This window comes from Oratosquilla oratoria, chromosome 26 (assembly GCF_046742065.1).
Source record: "Oratosquilla oratoria isolate Oo_2021 chromosome 26, ASM4674206v1, whole genome shotgun sequence".
Classification (NCBI taxonomy): domain Eukaryota; kingdom Metazoa; phylum Arthropoda; class Malacostraca; order Stomatopoda; family Squillidae; genus Oratosquilla; species Oratosquilla oratoria.
The window spans coordinates 658,731-682,806 of NC_134802.1; the positions used below are offsets into that span (position 1 = coordinate 658,731).

At 37.0% G+C, this 24,076-nt stretch overlaps 1 protein-coding gene across 2 annotated transcripts in view; it reads left to right on the top strand.

Moving 5' to 3' along the window:
* Positions 1-1,385: 1,385 nt before the first annotated feature.
* The window catches only part of mRpS18A (mitochondrial ribosomal protein S18A), a 71,360-nt gene continuing 48,669 nt past the window's right edge, over positions 1,386-24,076 (top strand). The window contains exon 1 of one of the 2 annotated variants that reach the window (XR_012967631.1): positions 1,386-1,605. Coding sequence is in view for 1 of the 2 variants with exons in the window: in XM_076209244.1 (XP_076065359.1) it covers positions 1,449-1,605 (157 nt within the window). In the remaining variant the exon portion in view is untranslated. The remainder of the gene's footprint in view (positions 1,606-24,076) is intronic. The other variant, XM_076209244.1, reaches the window with a different exon arrangement.

Sequence of the window (24,076 nt, forward strand, 5' to 3'; positions counted from 1 at the left end):
TTATCAAGTTCTTAAGGACCGTGTACCCAAGAAAGTGCCTGGGTTAGCTAGCACACGTTGGTCGTTCCGTTTGGAGGCAATCGGTGTTATCCTTGATCAATGGGACTCCCTAAAACTGCATTTTGAAATGTGCGAAACAAGTGAGCGTTGCTACACAGCAAAACAACTAATCCAAGCATACAATGATCCTCATAATAAGTTGTACCTTTTATATGTTCGGAAAGTACTTAAGGAGGTGGTGAGAGTCAACACACTTTTCCAAGGGCAAAATGTTGAGGTAGCTAAACTTACTGAAGACCTGGTCGATATGCATCCTAATATTATGCATATGGTGGTAGAATCAGGTCACTTATCAAAATGTGCCAAAGAAGATCTCCCTTCTTTAAAATTTCAGAATTATATTTTGCCGTTGAATGCTATCAATTTTGGTTATGAATTCAACACATTTGCAGACTCTTGTACTACCGATAAACAGTTGATTAACGTCAAAGAGAAATGTGAAGAGTTTGTACTTGAGTTGATTAATCAAGTGCAGCTGTGCCTGCCAGATAATGTTCACACCCTACTTCTTTTATAGAAATTGCATCCTCGTGTAGCCACTTCTCAAATCAAGGGTTCTATTGCAACTATTGCTTCCAGGTACAGATCTATAGTCAGAGATATAGATGAACTAGAAAATGAATGGGGTGTACTTAACCTTGAGCAATGGCCAAAATCATGTTTGGAAAGCTGTGTTGCATTTTGGGCAGAGGTATATGAAAAACTAGATTCTGCAGGTAACCGGAAGTTCCCTAATATTTCTGCCTTCGCCTTGTCATTATTTTCTTTGCCTTTCTCAAATGCAAATGTGGAAAGGGTATTTTCGGTTATGAACATCGTGCACTCAAAAGTAAGGAACAAATTTAGTGTACGATCTGTTGAGGCTATTTTGCAAATTAGGTATGGCTCGTCTCTTCAGGGTTCATCTGTGTTGACTTTATTCCCACTGAAGACATGTTAAAGAACTTTTTTGCTAAGGCTGAAGAAAAAACACGAGAAAATCAAGACATTGTTTATTAGGAAGTAGACATAAAATGAAATTGTATTTTGAAAACCATTTTTTTTTATAATAATTTCAATGCAGTTTTAGAAGAAATCATTAAAACTTAATTTCAATGTAAAAGACAATACTTTGTTTTTATTCTGAATTATATCTTTCATACAAAAATAATCTTTAGGTTACTGTAACTTCCAACCTATCGTTTAAACTGCTTACCATTATTTTTGTGTAGAATTTTATTAAATATATGTTGCAATGAACTTATTTGTGTTTATAATAATTCCTTTTTTTGTGGGAAAAAAAATGTGGGAATTTTGTGGAAAATATCTCACTCATTTGTGGGAACTGGCATAGATCACAGTGGCAACAGTGGGTTCAAGTCCGACCCAGTGAAATCACAACAAACAAAATGATTGCTGGGAAGAGTTTGTCTCGTCTTATTTTTCAGAGAATTTCTCTGGCACTTTATGAAGATAAGGCCAAGAAAAGTGTATTGCAACAAGTCATACCTCTGTCTTTAATAGCAAGAAATTTTAGTGCATCTCCTTGTCTAGCCGTTAAGGAAAGTAAGTAATAGTGCTGGGCAGTATTAGGATAATTAGCTCGGGGAAGAGCGAGGGTTGCATGGTTGTACTATGTACAATTATTAACAATATGGATTGATGTCCCAAAGGTGTTATGTATATCGAAGCTCTTCAGTGACAACATTTGGTATACATTTCAGCCTACTATACATAGCTGTTTCTGTATTATAAGTAATATGTTGATGGGCTATACATAATACAGTCATCTGATCTGGGCTGCCCATATTGTAGGTTTGCCTTTCGGGTGATAATAATAATTCCTAGTTGAGTAAATGTAAAGTTGTTTGCCAGTCTCACAGATGCACAGGGCCCTTACATGGCGGGGGCGGGGTGCATATACTCTGGGGTGGCACATTTAGGGGGCGGCAAAAGGCTGACAAAATTATAATAAAAAGAGGTCAAATGAGCCCTAAATATTTTACCGTAATATACAAATTTTGCATTAGAATCAACAGAATATGAAATAATTTTCCCTTATCCTTTCTGCAATAGGAAAATGAAATACAATTTTTAAAATCCGTTTAATTATTTTGCAAGCCAATAGCTAAAACAGGCTGTAAGGGATAGTGGTGATGGGGGAGCAGGGGCATCACTGAGAATTTTGAACTGGGGCGGCACTTAAGCATGTAAGGGCTCTGCAGATGCATATCTTATCTATATCATTAAATAGCTTAAGTCATTCTTAGTATTTTGAATGCCCATAAATAAATACCACAAATTAAGAGGAATATCAATAGTGATTTGAAAAAAAAGGTAAAATTCCAGTCCCGCAAGCACATATGTTTGAACATGAAATTTACATAGTCCAATAACTCCCAACATAGTATGTCCTTACCTAACCTAGCCTAACATAACCATTCCATAGATTTTTGAATTGCAAAAATAAATACCAATTAGTGATTATTTGGCAGGCACTGTGGTGGAGAATAGCACAACTGTACCTAACTTACCCTAATCTAATCTAACCCAACCTAACCTGATAATTATAAAGATGTTTCACAGGAAAAGAAGAAATTTTTTAGAAGTGCACACCTATGTGGTATAGTATCAGAAAATTAGATATTCATTTTGTAAATTACAATACATCAGTGTAATAAATATGATAAAATTTTAGTTGTGCACACATATGCGATAGAGCAATAGAAAATTAATTATTAAATTTGTAAATTAGATCAACGTAATATGCAGTTTTCTTGGCAGAAATCAATAACAAAAAAAGTTGCTAAAACCTATTTTCTAATGAATGAAGTCATGGTGGTTGAATGATATGCCATGTGTGTTTCTATAAGTGCTGAGGCCAAAGAAATGAAAGGATATATTAGTCTATTCTAACCTAACCTTACTAACCTACATAACCTAACCAATATTTAGTAATTTGGTACCTCAGAATCTAAAGTTTATCTGGGTTGTCGTCGTCACAGATGCTGACGGTCTGATTATTATTATACATGGGCATTTAACAGACGACGACAGAACCCCGTGTTCTCTCATAAAGTCCAATTAAGCCCTATTGTCTTTGTGACATCGCCTATTAATGTCACCCGGAGTCTAATACTATATTGCATAGGTGTGCACAACTAAGATATGCCATAAGTATTTTTCTTGGCAGAAATTGATATCAGGAAACATTGCTAAAACCTATATAGCAATGAATGAAGTCGTTTCAGCTCCTTTAGACACCATCTTTGTTTTGATAGATTTGGAGGTCAGAGATGACTATCCTGATGACCTCTGAAATTAAAGGTACCTCATTACTAAATGCAGGGTAGGGTAGGGTAGGTTAGAATAGACAAATTTATTGTACTTTAATTTCTTCGGCCTCTACATTTACCAAAACAAAGATGACATCTCAAGCAACCAAAGCAGCTACATTTATTGGTTTATAGCTTTTAGCAACCTTTTCTATTATTAATTTCCATCAAGAATAAAGCATATTACATTGGTGTACTATAATTTACAAAATAATTATTTAATTTTCTATTGCTATGTTGTGTAGGTGTGCACTTTTACAAATTTACTGAAAATACCTGTCCCATCACTTTCTGTCTGTCTCTAGCTTCCTCATTCTTCGAAGCATCAAGTGGAAGTACTGAATGTGGCTGACAACATTGGTTACCCAGTGGGGGATAGAGCCATGCCACCTAGGTGAAGGAAGCATGGACAGGTGTTTCCTCTGTGGGCATTGATGAATAAATATCTGGCCAGATATTGAAAGAGTAATTTGCCTCATATCTTGGGCTACTTCATCTTTCCTCAATGTCTCTTTGATGTGCAGGTATGCTACTCTGCACCACAGCCCCCTGCCCCCCACCCATCAAAAAAGAAAAATATTATAAAATATCATGTATTTTAATGCTCGTAGTATTAGGAACAAATTTCAAGAAATACAGGCGTATGTCAAAAGCGAAAATCCCGATATGATAGGAATAACTGAGACATGGTTAAATGGTACAGAGTTCAAAGCTGAATTCAATATTGCGGGATTTAAACACTTTCATCAGGATAGAAACCACAAGAAAGGTGGGGGTGTTCTATTGCACTTTAAAAACAATGTTCATGCTTGTGTTTTAGAGAAAGTGAAACAGGATGCATATGATAGTTTGTGGGTTGAGTTAACCCAAACAAATGGACAAAAAATGAATATAGGTGTAATATATAGGCCAAAAACATTATCATTAGCAGATCACCAACTGTTATTTCAAGAACTGTCTAGTTTCTGCAACCGGGATTTATTGATAATGGGTGATTTCAATTTTACTGACATTGATTGGATGACCCTTGAACATGGCCATATAGATAGTCGCTTGATTGATTTTCTTGGTGACAATTACTTAATTCAGCATGTAAAAGAGCCCACAAGATATGGAAACTTACTCGATTTATTGATCACTAGCCGTGAAAGCATGGTAAGTGATGTAGAAGTCGGTGAATCTGTTGCAAATAGCGATCACAACCTAGTTAGATTCAAACTCCTAAACAATTTTAGAATAGATACTTGTGTTTCTAAAATACCCGATTTCAGTAAAGCTCAGTTCATAGGACTACGTCAGGAGCTTCAGCTTACAGATTGGGAGGCAAAATTAAACGAAAGACCTGTGGATCAGATGTGGGAAATATTTCAAAATACGCTCACTAAGATGATTCAAACTTACATTCCTTTTAAGGACAGACGTCCCCCAAATCAGGCTCGCCCAAAGTGGCTCGACAAAGAAACTGAAAAAAGTATTGCTAAAAAGAGACAGGCTTATAAGAAATATAAGTGCTCGGGTGCATCTAATGACTATGAAAATTATGTATCAATACAGAGAGATTTAAAAAAGACAATAAGAAAAAGAAAACGACAATACGAAATGAAAATCGCTGATAAATCCAAAGAGAATCCCAAAGAATTCTATAGTTACATTAGAGATAAAAAGGTTGTTAGGAATCACATTGGTCCACTATTATCTGCTGACGGTCAACTTGAATATTCAAATGAAGGAATGTGTAATATCTTAAACAATTATTTTAGCTCGGTATTCGTAAACGAAACACCTCAAAGTGAATTCGAAACTGAAACCTGTGAAAAGTCTGGGGTAAACTTACTCACTACGGTAAATATAACAAAAGAAAAAATTAAAAGGTGTATAGACAAACTCAAAGTTAATAAAACACCAGGGCCTGACGGTTGGCATCCAAGAATCTTAAAGGAAATAAAAAATGAGATTGTTGTTCCATTAGAATATATTTTCAAGAAATCCATCATATCCGGAGATGTCCCAAGAGAATGGAAGCTAGCTAACGTTACTCCCATATTAAAAAAAGGTGACAAAAAGAAACCAAATAACTATAGGCCTATAAGTTTGACTTCAATCGTAGGAAAAATAATGGAAACTATCATCAGAGATGCTATCGAACATCATTTAGAAAGTAACCGTTTGATGATAGCCAGCATGGTTTCAGACGGAAACGTTCTTGCGTGACTAACTTACTAGAATTCTACAACACAGTTATCTCGAATTATGACAAAAGAAACAATATAGATTTAATATATCTAGACTTTACAAAAGCTTTTGATACCGTCCCACACGAAAGACTACTTACTAAATTAGCTTTGCATGGAATAAGTGGTAGCCTATTAGGTTGGACTAGTAATTGGTTGAATGGTCGAAAACAGAGAGTTGTTTTAAATGGAAATACTTCTGGATGGAAAAGTGTTGCAAGTGGAGTTCCTCTGGGTTCCGTTCTTGGGCCACTTCTATTCATAGTATATATAAATGATATAGACCATGGACTAAAATCTACTGTTTCCAAATTTGCTGATGATACAAAACTGTGCGGAGTGGCAAATGATCACTCAAACCAATTAGATATTCAAGAAGATTTAGATCAATTACAGCAATGGTCTGAAAAGTGGCTAATGAAATTTAACACAAGTAAATGCAAGGTAATGCACATAGGTAAAAATAACAGTAAGTACGATTACAAGTTATTTGGTAATTCATTAACAAAAGTGGATAGTGAAAAAGATCTCGGCGTAATTATCAGTAACGACCTCAAATCATCCAAGCAGTGTATTTCAGCCTCTGAGAAAGCAAATAAGATTCTGGGACTGATTGCGCGATCTTTTGATTTCAAAAGTCCATCACTCATTAACAAGCTATATAAATCGTTAGTTCGTCCACATTTGGAATATGCTGTTTCTGTATGGTCACCGAATCTCATTAAAGACATTGACAGACTGGAAAAAGTACAACGGCGAGCCACAAAACTGATTCCAAATATAAAAAATAAATCATACGAAAATCGACTAAAACACATGAATCTGTTTTCCCTAAAAAAGCGTAGACTCAGAGGTGACTTGATACAGGTCTTTAAGATTTTAAAGGGAATTGACAACATCAAAAGTGACAAAATTTTCACATTGAATGAGAATCAGACAAGAAAAAATGGTCTCAAACTATCCGGAAATAGATTCAATTTGGAAATAGGTAGAAACAACTTTGCCAACCGTGTAGTAAATGAATGGAATAAACTTCCTGCACAGGTAGTGCAATGTAGTTCAGTTCGAAGCTTTAAGAATCATTTAGATAAATACCTAAGTAAGATGCTGTAATGATTATAATTTATCTTATATTATTTGCTTTTGTTTTGTCATCATTTGTCTGTCTGATTTTCATTTATTATTAGTTATATGTCAATTTATTATTATTTACTATTTACCTGTTTGTTTATTATTTAACTATACCTATGCATTTATTTGTTATTTACATTATTATAGTTTTTATTTATTGTTTTATTATTAATATGATTTTTTTTTCGCATCCGACCTAGATATGGATCAAAAGGTCTCCTGTCGGCATGCTCCGCCTTTGTAATCCTTTGTAAATTGCCACCTGAGATTTGCAGTATTTATTCAAGGGGTTCAAAATACTGGGAATGGTTAATAATAATAATAATAATATTAATAAGTTTATTTGGCAAAGAATCAATATACATGAAGTGCTGATAATGACAAGAATGCATAGTTCGAAATAATAATTGCAATTGCCGAGGATAACACAAAAAAGTATATAAGCTTATTTCCATTGTGGTCCTCATTAGATTGTTTTTCTACACTAAGTTACACAGACAACATACGTAGGGGGTTAAGGGGACCAGAGATGTCATGAGTAATACCAATCAGTACACATATGACACAAACATTATTATAGTTTTGCTAATATTACTAAAATGTTTGAAGCATGTAGGATATTGAGACCAAAACTTGAGCACCATCACAATAAGGAACATTGCATTATGCAAAGGAACAGTAGGAGTGAGTACCATATCAGAGTAATACCATTAATGATATACTACATTATTCTACAGCCGTATCAACATGGTGTTTTAGTGAATGCTACATTGCAGCTATGGTCACCTATTAACTAATTCTAAATTTTACCTGTACCTCAGGACAGAGTGGGCAATTAGTATGAGCACTAGGAAGTAGTACATTATAACCTGAAGCACCAGAAGTAGGGTACAGGGGACCAGTACTCGTATGAGTAAAACTACAAGGAAATAGAGGGAAAGTCCAATTACCTTGTTGCCTGGTGCCCTGATTCACCAGGCTTGTATTATGCTCAGATCATAACTCTCTTACCAGCTGTCTTACCAGCTCCACCTCAGCACTATTGCTGTTGAGGTAGTCTACCTAGGATTGGGACAGTATGCCTTTGCTGGCTTATGTGGTGTGTCCCCCCCCCCCCAATTTGCCATATTAATGGATCAGTTTTGGCCTTAAATCCATTCTCTGTTTTTTCCGCAACTGCCTGTCTTGGCAGATTTTCCACTTGTTAACAATTCTATTTAAGAAGTACTTCCTTATGTCAAGTCGTGGTCATTGTTTAAAGATTTTCAGTGGATGACCTCTATTTGTTCCCTGATCCATGATGAAAAAGTTCTCAACCCTCAAACCCTCCAGTACCTTCATTATTTTAAATATTTCAATAAGGTCGCCTCTTTATTCATTTCTAGTGCAACAAGCCTGGTTTTCTTCAATCACTCTTTGTAGGGATCAATCTTAATACTGTGCACCATTCTTATCATCTTTCCACCTTTTCAATGTTGTCAATATCACTTTGCATGTAAGGTCTCCATGCTTGATGACATTACTCTAAATGGGGTCTTAGCCTACTAGGGATTTATACAAATTTACTATGTTGATATATATATATATATATATATATATATATATATATATATATATATATATATATATATATATATTCTCTCTCTCTCTCTCTCTCTCTCTCTCTCTCTCTTTCCCATATATATATATATATTTCTCTCTCTCTCTCTCTCTCTCTCTCTCTCTTTCCCTCTCTCCCTCTCTCCCTCCATAAGACTCCCTTTTTTCTGAGGGCCTATTGTTGCTATTGTTTGGTGGGTTTATGTAAGGATTGTTTTAAGTACAATCCATTACTTCTTATTCTCCCTCTATGGTTGCCTCTGTGTCAGAGTTTCAGTGGATTTTGCAATTCCACCTCATTATATTCCTATGGATTTTTTACTATTGTAGTCTTCAAAGTGTGGTGATCTTCATCTTTTCATACCAATGGTTCTAAATCCAATAAAGGAGTGGGTTAGTCAGTTTTTATATCTGATTTGAATTTAACATTATGTTGGGATACTGCCAATGAACATACAGTGTTTGCATCTGAATTATGTGCCATGTATAGTACTTTAAAATGGATATTGAGTGACTACTTGTAATTGATTTAGATGGGTGCATAAAGGGATTAGGGAGAAATGTCAATGTGGTGGTATTGGGAGACCTTAATGCAAGGGTAGGGAATTAACCAATAGACAGAGTGGTTGGGAAGTGTGGAGTTCCAGGAAAGAATCATAGGGGAGAGTTGATGGTGGAGATGTGTCTAGAAAGACTGTTGATGAGAGCAAATACAGTGTTTAGGAAGAAAGTCAAGCATAAGTACACATGGGAGAGGGTGGTGGATGGAAGGGTGGTAGATAGGGCATTAATGGACTATGTAGTGGTAAATAGGAATATAGTAGGAAGAGTTAAGGATGTACATGTTCTAAGGAGAGGGTGGGGGGATATCAGATCATTTTCTGGTGGAAGGTCAGTTGAGAGTGGAGGATAGATGGAGAAAGAGGAAAAGGACAAATGGTGGGGAAGTTCTTAGAGTGAACTGTTTAAATGAGAAAGAGCACAAGAAGAAGCTGAGAGAGGAGTGAGAGGGAGTGAAGGATAAAGTAGAACTAGGAGTGGAGGAGGAATGGGGATGGTTCAAGGAGTGAGTCAAAGTGTGCAAAGATGGTGTGTGGAACAAGGAGGATGAGAGGAAATAGAAGGAAAGGTAGTGAGTGGTGGGATGAGGAAGCAAACAAGGTTGTAGAAGAGAAGCAAGCTTTCACAGATTGGTTATAAAATAGGATGAGGGAATCACATGAGAAGTACAAAGTAAAGAGAAGAGAAGTAAAGCATAAGATAAAGGAGGCAAAGAGGAGATCAGATGTGAAATAGGGTAAGATTATGATAGAAAATTTTGAAAGTAATAAAAAGATGTTTTGGAAAGAAATTAAGAGCGAAAGAGGAGGCGAATCAGGTAGAAAAGAAAAGGTAAAAGGTGCAGATGGAGAGATGATAATGGAAAAGAAGGCAGTGAAAGGAAGGAGGGCAGAGTATTTCTAGTTGCTAGATGTGAAGGAGGATAGGGAGGGAAAGGTAGTTGTAGTGGGAAATGCTAAGGAAATGACCGTGATGAGTGAGGAAAATGGAGGAGAAATAAGGAAAGATGAAGTGAAGGCAGTTGTTAAGATGATGAGAGTAGGTAAGGCACCTGGTCTGGATGGATGTCATGTAGAATGTCTGAAAAAAAGGAGGTACAGTGATGGTGAACTGGCTGGTAAGGTTATTTAATGTTTGCTGGAGAGAGGGTAGAGTGCCGGAGGACTGGAGGAGTGCCTGTATAGTTCCACTCTACAAGGGAAAAGGGGACAAGTGTGAGTGTAGTAGTTTCAGAGGGATTAGCTTGTAAAGTGTAGTTGGGAAGGCTTATGGGAGGGTCTTGATTGAAAGGGTTAGGAGAGGAAGAGAGGGAATAATTGGCGATGAACAGTGTGGGTTTAGGATGGGTAGGGGTTGTGTAGATCAGATTTTTGTGGTAAGATAGATATGTGAGAAAGCTATAGGAATATGTAAGGATGTTTTTTTGGCTTTTATGGATCTGGAAAAGGCTCATGACAGGTTAGACAGGAAGGCACTGTGGGAGGTATTGCAGATATATGGGATAGGAAGAAAGTTTTTAGGAGCTGTCAAGAGTTTTTACAAGAGTAGTAGAGCATATGTCAGGATTGGAAATGGAGAGAGTGAATGGTTTGAAGTAAAGGTGGGACTTTGTCAGGAATATGTTATGTCATCTTGGCTGTTCAATTTATACATGGATGGGGTGGTGCGAGAGGTAAATGCAAGGGTAGTGGGTCAGGGATTGGAGATGGTTAAAGAAAATGGAGAAAAGTGGGAGGTAAACCAGTTGTTTGTGGATGACACTGCGCTTGTAGCAGGATCAGAAGAGGGATTGAGGAAGTTAATGACAGAGGTTGGGAAAGTGTGTGAGAGAAGGAAGCTGAAGATAAATGTGGGTAAAAGTAAGGCGATGAGATGTACAAGGGGAGAAAGTGGCAGCAGACTGGAAGTGAGTATTAAGGGAGAGCGACTGGAGGAAGTGGATAGTTTTAGATATGTGGGTGTGAATGTGGCAGAAAAAGGTGTAGTGGAGGTAGAGGTAGAAAGTAGATTGAGAGAAGCGAGTAAATGCCTTGGTGTAATGAGAAATATACATTTGGGAATGGGTGCTAAGAGATTGTATTTTACCTATTTACCTAGTTGTATTATACGGGAAGGGAGCTATGCTTGTGGTGACCTGTCTTTGTATCTTTCAGCATCAAGTTTTTTCTTAAAATCTTGAATTGTATTTGCACACACTGTTTCTTTATCTAAATTATTCGAGGTATCCATTACTCTTTGTGGGAAAGTTTTTTTTCCGGATCTCTTCTATAGTTATCCTTTTTGAGTTTCTTTTCTTGTTTTTCCATTGTCCCATTTTAGTAAATCATTCCTATCTAAGATTTACATTCCTTTCATGATTCTATAAATAGTCAGCAGATCTCCTGTTTTTCTTCTTTGTTCCAGTTTGGACAATCTTTGTTAATTTGGAAAGAGTTGGTGCCACCTTTGTCATTGCTCTTTGTATTCTTTCTAATTTCTTTATATTATTTTTAGTACCTTGGTGTCCATAATGTTGCTGCATACTTCAGTTTTGGTCTTATTAGTGTAATTAATATTTTTTTTAATAATTTCTTCATCCAAGCAGTCAAATGCCACTTTCATTGACCTTAATAGGTTGAAAGTTTCTCCGACTATTTTATTGAGATGTTTTTCCGGTGTCATGTCTTTGCTGATTATTACTCCAAGGTCTCTTTCCAGGTTTACTTTTTTGACTTCTTTACCAATTTTATAATTTCTTGATATTCTGTTTTTTCTCCATTTCCTTTAAACATCACCAATCCCTGACCCACCACCCTTGCATTTACTTCTCGCACCACCCCATCCATGTGTAAGTTGAACAGCCAGGGTGACATAACACATACCTGACGAACTCCCACCTTTACTTTGAACCACTCACTCTCTCCATTTCTTATCCTAACACACACTCTACTACTCTCGTAAAAACTCTTGACAGCTCCTAAAAGCTTTCCTCCTATCCTGTATATCTGCAAAACCTCCCACAGTGCCTTCCTGTCTACCCTGTCATAAGCCTTTTCCAGATCCATAAAAGCCCAAAATACATCCTTACCTTTTCCTATAGCTTTCTCGCATATCTGTCTTACCACAAAAATCTGATCTACACAACCTCTACCTGCCCTAATTCCACACTGTTCCTCTCCTAATCCTCTCAATCAAGATCCTCCCATAAGCCTTCCCAACAACACTTAAGGGGGTACGCGACACCTGGAGGTCATTTTCTAAAATATTTAGAGCAAAGAGCTGAAACTTCTCAGGTAAATAGGTATCCATATTGCCTACATTTTAGGTGAAGCAGAATGATGTATGTACACATGTACACATGTACGTATACCAGTAGCGACATTTAAAAGTGCACAGCACCATTATTCGTGGACCAATTTGTTTTATTTTTTGGCTATGATTAGTCAGTAGGCACACCTAGGGCCGGTCATTGAGTAATTGAACAATTTCCTTTATACTTTTGCATACAGGCATTTCAATTTTAATGTCTGGCAAAAATCGTGAAAAATACAATTTTTTTGCTCGTTTCCATTATTACTCCAAACTCTTTCATCCTATTCAAAATATTGGAACGATCGGCCCTAGCAGTTACTAAAAGTAATATTCCCTGTAAGTTTCATCTAAATCTGATGTATATTAGATTTTTTATGATTAAAAAAAAGTAGAAAAATATCGAACGGAGATATGGCAACTTGAAATATGAATATATCTGTAACTTGCTTATAGTTTCACCAATTTGACTGATTTTTTCATGGCTTAATTCTTATTATATAATAAGTAAGTACAGTAAAAATTATCAACATATTTTAATTATAAGTACTTTAAATATTGAAAAACTAAAGTATAAGTATGTCACAGTAGTGACGACGCACAGACGACATCATATAATTTGCTTTTTTCCACCTTTGGCGGTTTCTTCATATGAAACCTCTCTGCTGGGGGTCTTCAGGGTATCTAAATCATTGGAAAGAGGTTTATTTTCCAGTAGTGGGCGCCTTCTCTTTCCTCATCAGATTCCCCTCGCCAATCTATGTTGGTAGGGCACCCCCTCCAGCATCATATGATGTCCCTTCTTTCTTCTTCCTGTATAGCCTTGATCTTTTTCCTCTTGCTTTCTTCTTTGGATTTAATCTTCCTCTTTGAATTGTTTAGTCTAATGTTGTCCTTTACCTCTGTCACCGTCACAGAGGTGCAGGTGAGGGCGGTGGTGGAGTGAGAGGTGGTGAGATCTTTAGTCGTCTTTGACTGCTTGCCATCTTTAACTGCTGTTCTTTTGTTCTTTTTGCTACCCATGATGACTGTACTAAAGAGTAATATGTACTAGCTAAAGTAATAGATTGCAATGAGAGCTCATGAGACATGCGTACTTCCCTTTTCAGAGCTAGCCGGGAACTAACGCTTAGTTTCGCACAAAGTTGGCGAAATATTCTCCCTCCACCTTCCTCCCTTCCCCTCCACAATCGTATTGGCCGTTGATACACTGGGCGAGTGTAAATTCAATCAAATTTCAACGTTATTCGCTGCGCCTGAAGGTCCTAAGTGGCACGCCTCCCTCTAGTGTGGGTTGCGCCTTTAAATCTGTCCTTTTAAACCTCACCCAGGACCTTTAAATTGCGTGCGGCTGGAAAATGATTTGTCGGGATTTATTTCTAAGTGGTATACGAACATTTTGAACACAGTTTTGAAAAATGCCATATCTTGACCAAATTCACCCCCCCAAGCTAATCCCTCTGAAACTACTACACTCACACTTGTCTCCTTTTCCCTTGTAGAGTGGAACTATACAGACACTCCTCCAGTCCTCTGGCACTCTACCCTCTCTCCAGCAAACATTAGATAACCTCACCAGCCAGTCCACCATCACTGTACCTCCTTTTTTTTTCAGACATTCTGCATGGCATCCATCCAGACCAGGTGCCTTACCTGCTCTCATCATCTTAACAACTGCCTTCCTTATTTCTCCTCCATTTTCCTCACTCGTCATGGTTATTTTCTTAACACTTCCCACTGCAACTATCTTTCCCTCCCTATCTTCCTTCACATTTAGCAAGTCCCTAAAATACTCTGCCCATCTTCCCCTTACTGCTCTCTCTGCCATTATCATCTCTCCATCTACACCTTTTACCTTTTCTTCTCTACTTGATTTGCCTCCTCTTCCTCTCTGAATTTCTTTCCAAAACATGTTTTAATTACTTTCAAAATTTTCTGTCATACTCTTCCCCCATTTCACATCTGATCTCCTCTTTGCCTCCTTTACCTTGTGCTTTACTTCTCTTCTCTTTCCTTTGTACCTCTCATATGACTCCCTCGTGCTATTTTGTAACCAATCTGTGAAAGCTCGCTTCTTTTCTTCTACAACCTTGTTTGCTTCCTCATCCCACCACTCACTATCCTTCCTTCTATTTCCTCCCGTCCTTCTTGCTCCATACATCATCCTTGCGCACTTTGTGACTTCCTCAGTGAACCATCCCCATTCCTCCTCCACTCATAGCTCTACTCTATCCTTCACTAGTGATGAAAAAAAAAAAAAAAATTAATTGCAAGTTTATTTATTTATTTATTTTTTTTACACATTCAAATTTGTTCAGATATTAAATATCAAGTATATGAAAACAGGTGTAAGTACTTGATTCACCCCTCCACATATGCGCATCTACCTTATCTAAAGAGGCATCAGACACAGTATAAAAATAAACAAGTAATTGACCTTTTTAGTCAGGACTTAGTTGCTGCAACAAGTGTAGATACTGTATGTGGGCCAATATGGCTACCTTACAAAATTTAGTCTTAGTATAATCTTCAAAGATTAAACACTCCAAATTTCCTTGTCATGAATGGTTAAACATACACGTTAAAATAAGATATACAATAAGGTATGCACAAATTAATCGTGGTCTACGGGCCTGGAAAATATAAAAAAAAATATATATATATATCCATGTTTTTTTTCCAAGTTTTTTTTTTTATAAAAACATGTTTTTTTATTATTTTTTATTATTATTATTATTATTATTATTATTATTATAATTATATATATATATATATATTTTTTTTTTATAGTTGCATCTTTATCCTTCACTTTCTTCCACTCCTCTCTCAGCTTCTTGTACTCCTCCTTTTCATTTAAAGAGTTCACTCTAAACACCTCCCTACCTTTTGTCCTTTTCCTCTTTCTCCATCTATCCTCCACTCTCAACTCACCTTCCACCAAAAAATGATCCGATATCACCCCACTCTCTCTCCTTAGCACATGTACATCCTTAATTCTTCCTATTATACTCCTATCTACCACTAAATAGTCCATTAATGCTCTATCTACCACCCTTCCATCCACCACCCTCTCCCATGTGTACTTATGCTTAACTTTCTTCTGAAACACTGTATTTGCTATCATCAACTCTCTTTCGAAACACATCTCCACCATCAACTCTCCACTACAATTCTTTCCTGGAACTCCACATTTTCCAACCACTCCGTGAATTGGTTCATTTCCTACCCTAGTATTAAGGTCTCCCAATACTACTACATTGATGTTCCTCCCTAATCCCTCTATGCACTTAAAGGAAATGAAAAATGAGATTGTTGTTCCATTAGAAATTATTTTCAAGAAATCCATCATATCCGGAGATGTCCCAAGAGAATGGAAGCTAGCTAATGTTACTCCCATATTCAAAAAAGGTGACAAAAAGAAACCAAATAACTATAGGCCTATAAGTTTAACTTCAATCATAGGAAAAATAATGGAAACTATCATCAGAGATACTATCGAACATCATTTAGAAAGTAACTGTTTGATAAATGATAGCCAGCATGCTTTCAGATGGAAACATTCTTGCGTGACTAACTTACTCGAATTCTACCACACAGTTATCTCGAATTATGACAAAAGAAGCAATATAGATTTAATATATCTAGACTTTGCAAAAGCTTTTGATACCGTCCCACACGAAAGACTACTTACTAAATTAGCTTCGCACGGAATAAGTGGTAGCCTATTAAGTTGGACTAGTAATTGGTTGAATGATCGAAAACAGAGAGTTGTTTTAAATGGAAAAATTTCTACATGGAAAAATGTTACAAGTGGAGTTCCTCTGGGTTCCGTTCTTGGGCCACTTCTATTCATAGTATATATAAATTATATAGACCATGGACTAAAATCTACTGTTTCCAAATTTGCTGATGATACAAAACTGTGTGGAATGGCAAATGATCACTTAAATCAATTAGATATTCAAGAAGATTTAGATAAATTACAGCAATGGTCTGAAAAGTGGCTAATGAAATTTAACACAAGTAAATGCAAGGTAATGCACATAGGTAAAAATAACAGTAAGTACAATTACGAGTTATTTGGCAATTCATTAACAAAAGTGGATAGTGAAAAAGATCTCAACGTAATTATCAGGAACGATCTCGAATCAGCCCAGCAGTATATTTCAGCCTCTGAGAAAGCAAATAAGATTCTAAGACTGATTATGCAATCTTTTGATTTCAAAAGTCCATCACTCATTAACAAGCCATATAAATCGTTAGTTCGTCCACATTTGGAATATGCTGTTTTTGTATGGTCACCAAATCTCATTAAAGACATTGACAGACTGGAAAAAGTACAACGGTGAGCCACAAAACTGATTCCAAATATAAAAAATAAATCATACATTGACTAATACATATGAATCTGTTTTCCCTAAAAAAGCGTAGACTCAGAGGTGACTTGATACAGGTCTTTAAAATTCTAAAGGGAATTGACAACATCAAAAGTGACAAAATTTTCACATTAAATGAGAATCAGACAAGAAACAATGGACTCAAACTATCCGGAAATAGATTCAATTTGGAAGTAGGTAGAAACAACTTTGCCAACTGTGTAGTTAATGAATGGAATAAACTTCCTGCACAGGTAGTGCAATGTAGTTCAGTTCGAAGCTTTAAAAATCATTTAGATAAACACCTAAGCAAGATGCTGTAATGATTATAATTTATTTCATATTTGTTTTTGTTTTGTTATCATTTGTCTGTTTTGATTTCAGTTTATTATTAGTTATATGTCAATTAATTATTATTTACTATTTACGTGTTTTTTTATTATCTAACTATACCTGTGCATTTATTTATGTATTTTATTTGTTATTTACATTATTATAGTTTTTATTTATTATTATGATTTTTTCTGCATCCGACCTAGATATGGACCAAAAGGTCTCCTGTCGGCATGCTCCGCCTTTGTAATCCTTTGTAAAAAGCCTCCCTTTCTTCTACACTCTTCTCACTACCAGGCCCATATGCACTTGCAAAAAACCACATCTCCTTTCCCAGTTTCATCTTCATCCACATTATGCTTGAAGAAACCTCCTACTCCACTACACGTTTACCTATCTCTTCACTTACTAGTATAGCCACCCCTTCTCTCCCTTGCCCTCTCTTCACTCCCAAACTCACACTTGCCCTTCCCTTTCAACTTAGTTTCACTCAATGCCAACACATCCATCTTTCGTCTCACAAACATACTGCCTATCTCTTCCCCTTTACTCTCATCTGTACCACATCCATGCACATTAAAAGACCCAAACCTTAGGGTGCTGGTTGGAAAACTCCTAGACCCTCTTATGCCTTCACTTTTTTTTAGGAATGTCCCCTGTGGGACTACAGGGAGAAGGATGCCTGGTCCCAATCCCCTTCCCGTTTTTCTCGCCTCTTATGATCCAAGTGGGAATACTTGGTGGCAGCATTCTTTTCCCCCAACCACAGGGTAGGCAAAACAAGGAAATGAAATTCAGAGAAATGGTACAGGAGAGCAACAAAGGGTTGTGGGACAGCATAACAGAGGGACAGTAGCAGTACAATAAAAGTTTCATAATTTCTCTGTGAGCAGAGTCCTCTATCACAGACAAAATGATGTGTGGCTCTGGTCCATAGGGGCACCCCATATAGACCCTAAAGTATCAACTGCATGCTACTTTGCCATAGCAACATGCGGCCAATACCCCAGGAGTGGAGAAAAGTGGGAGGTGAGCCAGCTGTTGTTTGTGGATGACACTGCACTTGTAGCAGGATCAGAGGAGGAATTGAGGAAGTTGGTGACAGTTTGGAAGAGTGTGTGAAAGAAGAAAGTTGAAGATAAATGTGGGTTAAAGTAAGGTGATGAGATGCACAAGGGGTGAAAGTGGCAGCAGACTGGAAGTGAGCATTAAGGGAGAGCAACTGGAGGAAGTGGATATTTTTAGATACTTGGGTGCGAATGTGGCAGGAAAGGGTGGAGTGGAGGTGGAGGTAGAATGTAGATTGAGAGAAGTGAGTAAATGCCTTGGTGGATTAAAAAGTGTAATGAGGAATAGACATTTGGGAATGGAGGCCAAGAGGAGATTGTATGAAGGAGTGATTGTGCCAGCAGGACTGTATGGGGCAGAAACATGGAACATAAGAGAGGAAGAGAGAAGGAGTTTGAATGTGTTTGAGATGAGGTGTCTGAGAAGTATGATGGGGGTTACTAGGCTAGATAGAGTGAGAAATGAGGAGGTGAGGAGGAGAACAGGGGTGGTAAGGGAGTTGGGAGATAGGGTGAAGGAAAGAGTATTAGGATGGTTTGGACACATAGAAAGAATGAGTGAAGAAAGACTAGTAAAAGAGGTATGGAAGGCAGATGTGGAGGGAGTGAACATGAGGGGGTGACCTAGGATGAGATGAGATGGATTGGGTGAAAGGGGCTTTGGGGAAGAGGGGAATGTCTGTTGAGGAAGGATGGGAGGGGACAAAAGATAGGGGTGAATGGAGAATGGTTGTATAAGGATGATGTTGTGATGCATGAGGTGGAATGGGTGGGGGGATGGGGGGGAAGAGGTAGTATGTGTGAGAAAAATTTTGACACAGCCCAAAGGGATTTCTCTCCATCTTCTCCCTTTCTGCATGGGGGGATGGAGAGGGTGGGTCGCCGATTTAATGAAGTGGTCTTGCTGTGGATGTGCTGTGTCTTGTGACACTGCTTCTGACCCAGGGCAGTGGATAAGATGCAGGGATGATCTGTCATCCAGGAGGTGCCAAAATAAGAGGGAGGGTAGAGGGTGGAGGGGAGTGGAGTGTATTAGGGATGGAATGAGTGGGAATGGTTTTTATGCCTTTGTTTTTTTGGCTATCTCTCTTTGTAAGGGGGAAAAAGCCTTTGGTATATGTATGTGTGTATGTATTCTGTTTTTACTTTTTCAAAAATCCATTATACTGCATTTCTTGATATTGAAGTTGACGTCCCACTTTTGAGTCATTTCCAGATTTTGTCCAGGTCTAACTGTAATGATTCGCAATCCTCCTCTGTTCTTACTTTCTCTAGTATTTCTTCATTATCTACTCCTTCATATATGTCATTTATATATATGATTGGAGCCAGTACCAAACCTTGCAGGACACCACTTATCATTTGTTCCCAATTTGAGTATTTATTTCTAATTACTACCCTCATTTTTCTCCCAGTCAGGAAGTCTTCCATCCATTCCAATAATTTTTCCTCTAATGCCACCTATTGATTCTAGTTTTCTTATTAGTTTCTTGTGTGGTACCTTATCAAATGCTTTTTGTAGGTGTAGAAAGGCACAGTCTGCCCAACCATCCCACTCTTGTATTATTTCTATTAGTCTCGAATAGAAGCAGATCAGGTTTGTTGTACATGATCTTCCTTGTCTAAATCCAAATTGATTTGGATTCGGTATAGTTTTTTCTTCCAGATGTTTAACCCATTTATTTTTGATAACCTTTTCACATATTTTTACTTTTGTGCTTGTTAGGGAGACCAGTCTGTAGTTAGTTGGATTTTCTGTTTCCTCCCTTGTATATTGGTACAATATTTACATTTTTCCAGTCCTGTGATGCCGTTCCTTCTTTGAATGAGTATTTGATTATATTGTATATTTTGTCTTAACTCCTGTATGCATTCTTTCAGTATCCAATTTGCAATTCCATCCGGACCATGTGATTTTCTGACATCAAGGTTTTTTATTTGGTCATTGATTTCCTTCTGTGTTACAGTTATTTCCTTCATTAGGGGGGAGGGGATTTATCTCTCTCTATTCCCTCACAGTTAGGTAGGTCCTCAATTGTGAATACCGATTTGAAATGATTGCTCATAATTTCTGCCATTTCTAGTTCTTCTGTATATTCATAATTTCCCAGGCACAGCTTTTCTATTTCTTGCTTATTCTTCAGTATGAAGGAGTGATTGTGCTGGAGTGCTCTACAGGGCAGAAATATAGAACATAAGAGAGGAAGAGAAAAGGAGTTTGAATGTGTTTGAGATGAGGTGTCTGAGAAGTATGATAGGGGTTACCAAGCTGGATATGTATGTATATGTATATATATACAGACGCTCCTCTGCTTACGTTCATTCGTTTTACGTTTTTTCGATTTTACGTTTGAACTGACTGTAAAAAAAATACTTTTTTTTTTGAGTGAATTTCTTAGTTTAGCGCGCTCTCCGTAATTCAAACGATACTTACGCATGACGCTGCATCCATTGTTTACATGGCACAAACGTTATAAGTATTTCCATGCATATGTTAAGTTTACAGGTACGAATATTGCAGAGGACATTACATCATAAAACTCTACGGGAATGAAACATACAAAATCGGATTAACCGAACATTTCGGTTAATCGGACATTTCTAATCCTCCTTGGAGTTCGTATAAGTGGAAGTTTACTGTATTTTACAATGTTATGTGTATAATTAATGATTTAGGGGTGTTTTATAAGATACGGTAATAGAATTTACGGATGTATAGTACAGTATGAACGGTCATACATTACTAGAACGTACAGTAACAACTTACGTTCATTTTCAACTTACGTTCAGCCGTTCGGAACGTAACTAAAACATAAGTTGAGGAGCGTCTGTATATATATATATATATATATATACAGACGCTCCTCTACTTACGTTCATTCGTTTTACGTTTTTTCGATTTTACGTTTGAACTGACTGTAAAAAAAAAAATTGTAATTTTTTTTTTTTTAGTGAATTTTTTAGTTTAGCGCGCTCTCCGTAGTTCAAATGATACTTACGCATGACGCTGCGTCCATTGTTTACATTGCACAAACGACAGACTGAAAGTGCCTTGCCTCCTCCTCCTCCTCCACCATCTCAATTTATGTTGCTTGAATTTAATTTATTTGAAATTAATGTTATTGTTTTACAATGTTATGTGTATAATTAATGATTTAGGGGTGTTTTGTAAGATACGGTAATAGAATTTACGGATGTATAGTACAGTAACAACTTACATTCATTTTCAACTTACGTTTGACCGTTCGGAACGTAACTAAAACGTAAGTTGAGGAGCGTCTGTATGGGTGTGTGTATATATACGTATGTGTGTGCATATATGTATACATATGTGTGCATGTGTGTGCATATATATGTATATATATATGTGTGCGTATATATACATATATATGTATGCGTGTGTACGTATGTATATGTGTGTGTATGTGTGTATACAGTATATATATATATATATATATATATATATATATATATATGTGTGTGTGTGTGTGTGTGTGTGTGTGTGTGACTTGATACTGGTCTTTAAGATTTTAAAGGGAATTGACAAAATCAAAAGTGACAAAATTTTCACATTGAATGAGAATCAGACAAGAAACAATGGTCTCAAACTGTCCGGAAATAGATTCAATTTGGAAGTAGGTAGAAACAACTTTGCCAACCGTGTAGTTAATGAATGGAATAAACTTCCTGCACAGGTAGTGCAATGTAGTTTAGTTCGAAGCTTTAAGAATCATTTAGATAAACACCTAAGCAAGATGCTGTAATGATTATAATTTATTTTATATTATTTGTTTTTGTTTTGTTATCATTTGTCTGTCTGATTTTAATTTATTATTAGTTATATGTCAATTTATTATTATTTACTATTTACCTGTTTGTTTATTATTTAACTATACCTACACATTATATTATTATTTAACTATACCTACACATTTATTTATGTATTTTATTTGTTATTTACATTATTATAGTTTTTATTTATTATTTTATTATGATTTTTATTTCGCATCCGACCTAGATATGGACCAAAAGGTCTCCTGTCGGCATGCTCCGCCTTTGTAATAATATTGAAATGAGGAGGAGAACAGGGATGGAAAGGGAATTAGGAGATAGGGTGGATGAAAGAGTATTGGGATGGTTTGGACACATGGAAAGAATGAGTGAAGAGAGACTAGTAAAAGAGGTGTGGAAGGCAGAGGTGGGGGGAATGAATATGAGGGGGTGACCTAGGATGAGATGGATGGATGGGGTAAAAGGGCTTTAGGAAAGAGGGGAATGTCTGTTGAGGTAGGACGGGAGAGGACAGAAGATAGGGGTGAATGGAGAATGATTTTATATGGTTGATGCTGTGATTCATGAGGTGGGATGGGTTGGGGATGAGGGGTTAGGGGATATGGGTGAGAAATAATTTGATGCCGCCTGGAAGGATTTCTCCCTGTCTTCTCCTTTTCTGCATGAGGGGACAGAGGGGGGGTCGCCGATTTAATGAAGCACCCTTGCTGTGGATGTGCTGTGTCTTTTGACATTGCTTTTGACCCAGGGCAATGGGCAAGATGCAAGGATGACCTGTCATCCAGGAGGTGCCAAGATAAGAGGGAGGGAAGTGGAGTGTGATAGGGCTGGAATGGGTGGGAGTGGTTTTTATGCCTGTTTTTTGGCTACCTCCCTTATAAGGGGAGAAAAAAACCTTTGGTATATATATGTACTTGTAATTGCATCATTTATTTATTTTATTTATTTATTTTATATATATATATATATATATATATATATATATATATATATTTTCATCTTTTCATAAGCTCCTCGGATTGTAGGGCAAGGGCATGTATTTTTCCAATGGATACTGGATCACTGGGATTCTAGGAAATGAAGTTGTTGATTTGGCAACTAAAGATGCTGCTTCATTGGAGGAGATTTCATTGTTAAACTTTGAACTAGTGGAAGGCTTATGCTTGGCAAGGCACAGATTCATCTTAATATTGTTAAAAATAATACCTCAATTGGTAGTATCATTTATAACTTTCAATTGTACTAGGATTCCCACTAATGTGAGGAGTTGGAATACTATATTGGCTCAACTCGTAGTGTTCACATTGCCTTAAATTCTTATTTGTATAAGATTAAAAAAATTAGTTCCTGGTTTTTCCACATTTTGCTACAGTGGAGAAGACAGTAGCATGTTTCCTGTTAGTGTGTTTTTTATATCTCTTGTTGGTTGCTTTTACAGAACAACTTGCAGTCTGCCTATGTAATTGATTTTAATTTGGAAGTTCTATTATCAGGTTGTGGTTTCAAACCTCATATTCAGCATTTCATCTTCTGCTATGTTGCCCATTTTATTGACTCAACTGGCTGCTTTTCATAAATCTTCCCCAGATGTTTGTATATATTGGTATTCCATACTGTAGAGGTATCTTGTAACCTATAACACCTAACTTTATAATAGATAATTGTACTGTTTCAATCCTTTCCAAGTTCTCCTTTGTCTTCTGTTTCCTTTCTCATCATGGTCCATGACCTTTCCAAGTTCTCTTTGTCTTGTGTTTCCTTTTTCATCCTAGTCCTTGACCTCTTCCAAAATTCTCACAACTACCATCTATTGTACATGTTCTCTGTTTGAGATTGCTATGCATTGTCCTGGCTCCCATGTTTATATGAGACCCAAAGTCATTGTCTGTCTCCTATCTGACTTTTCAAGCATGGATTCTTCAGAATTAACATTGCTACATCCCTGGATACTTCAAGGTCTTCTATTTGAATCCTCTTTTACTTCAACATTGACCTAAAAACCTGAGCAAGATAATACATATATACATATACCAAGGCTTTTTCCCCCTTACAAGGTAAAGGCATAAAATAATCCACCCATTCCATCCCTGAATACACTCCACACCCCTCCACCCTCCCTCTTATCTTAGCACCTCCTGGATGATGGGTCATCCTTGTACCTTGTCCACTGCCCTGGGTCAGAAGCAGTGTCGCAAGACACAGCACATCTGAAGCAAGGCTGCTTCATTAAATCGGCGACCCCCGCTCTCTGTCTCCCCATGCATAAAGGAGAAGACGGGGAGAAATCCCTTCGGGCTGCGTCAAATTTTGATCACACATACTAC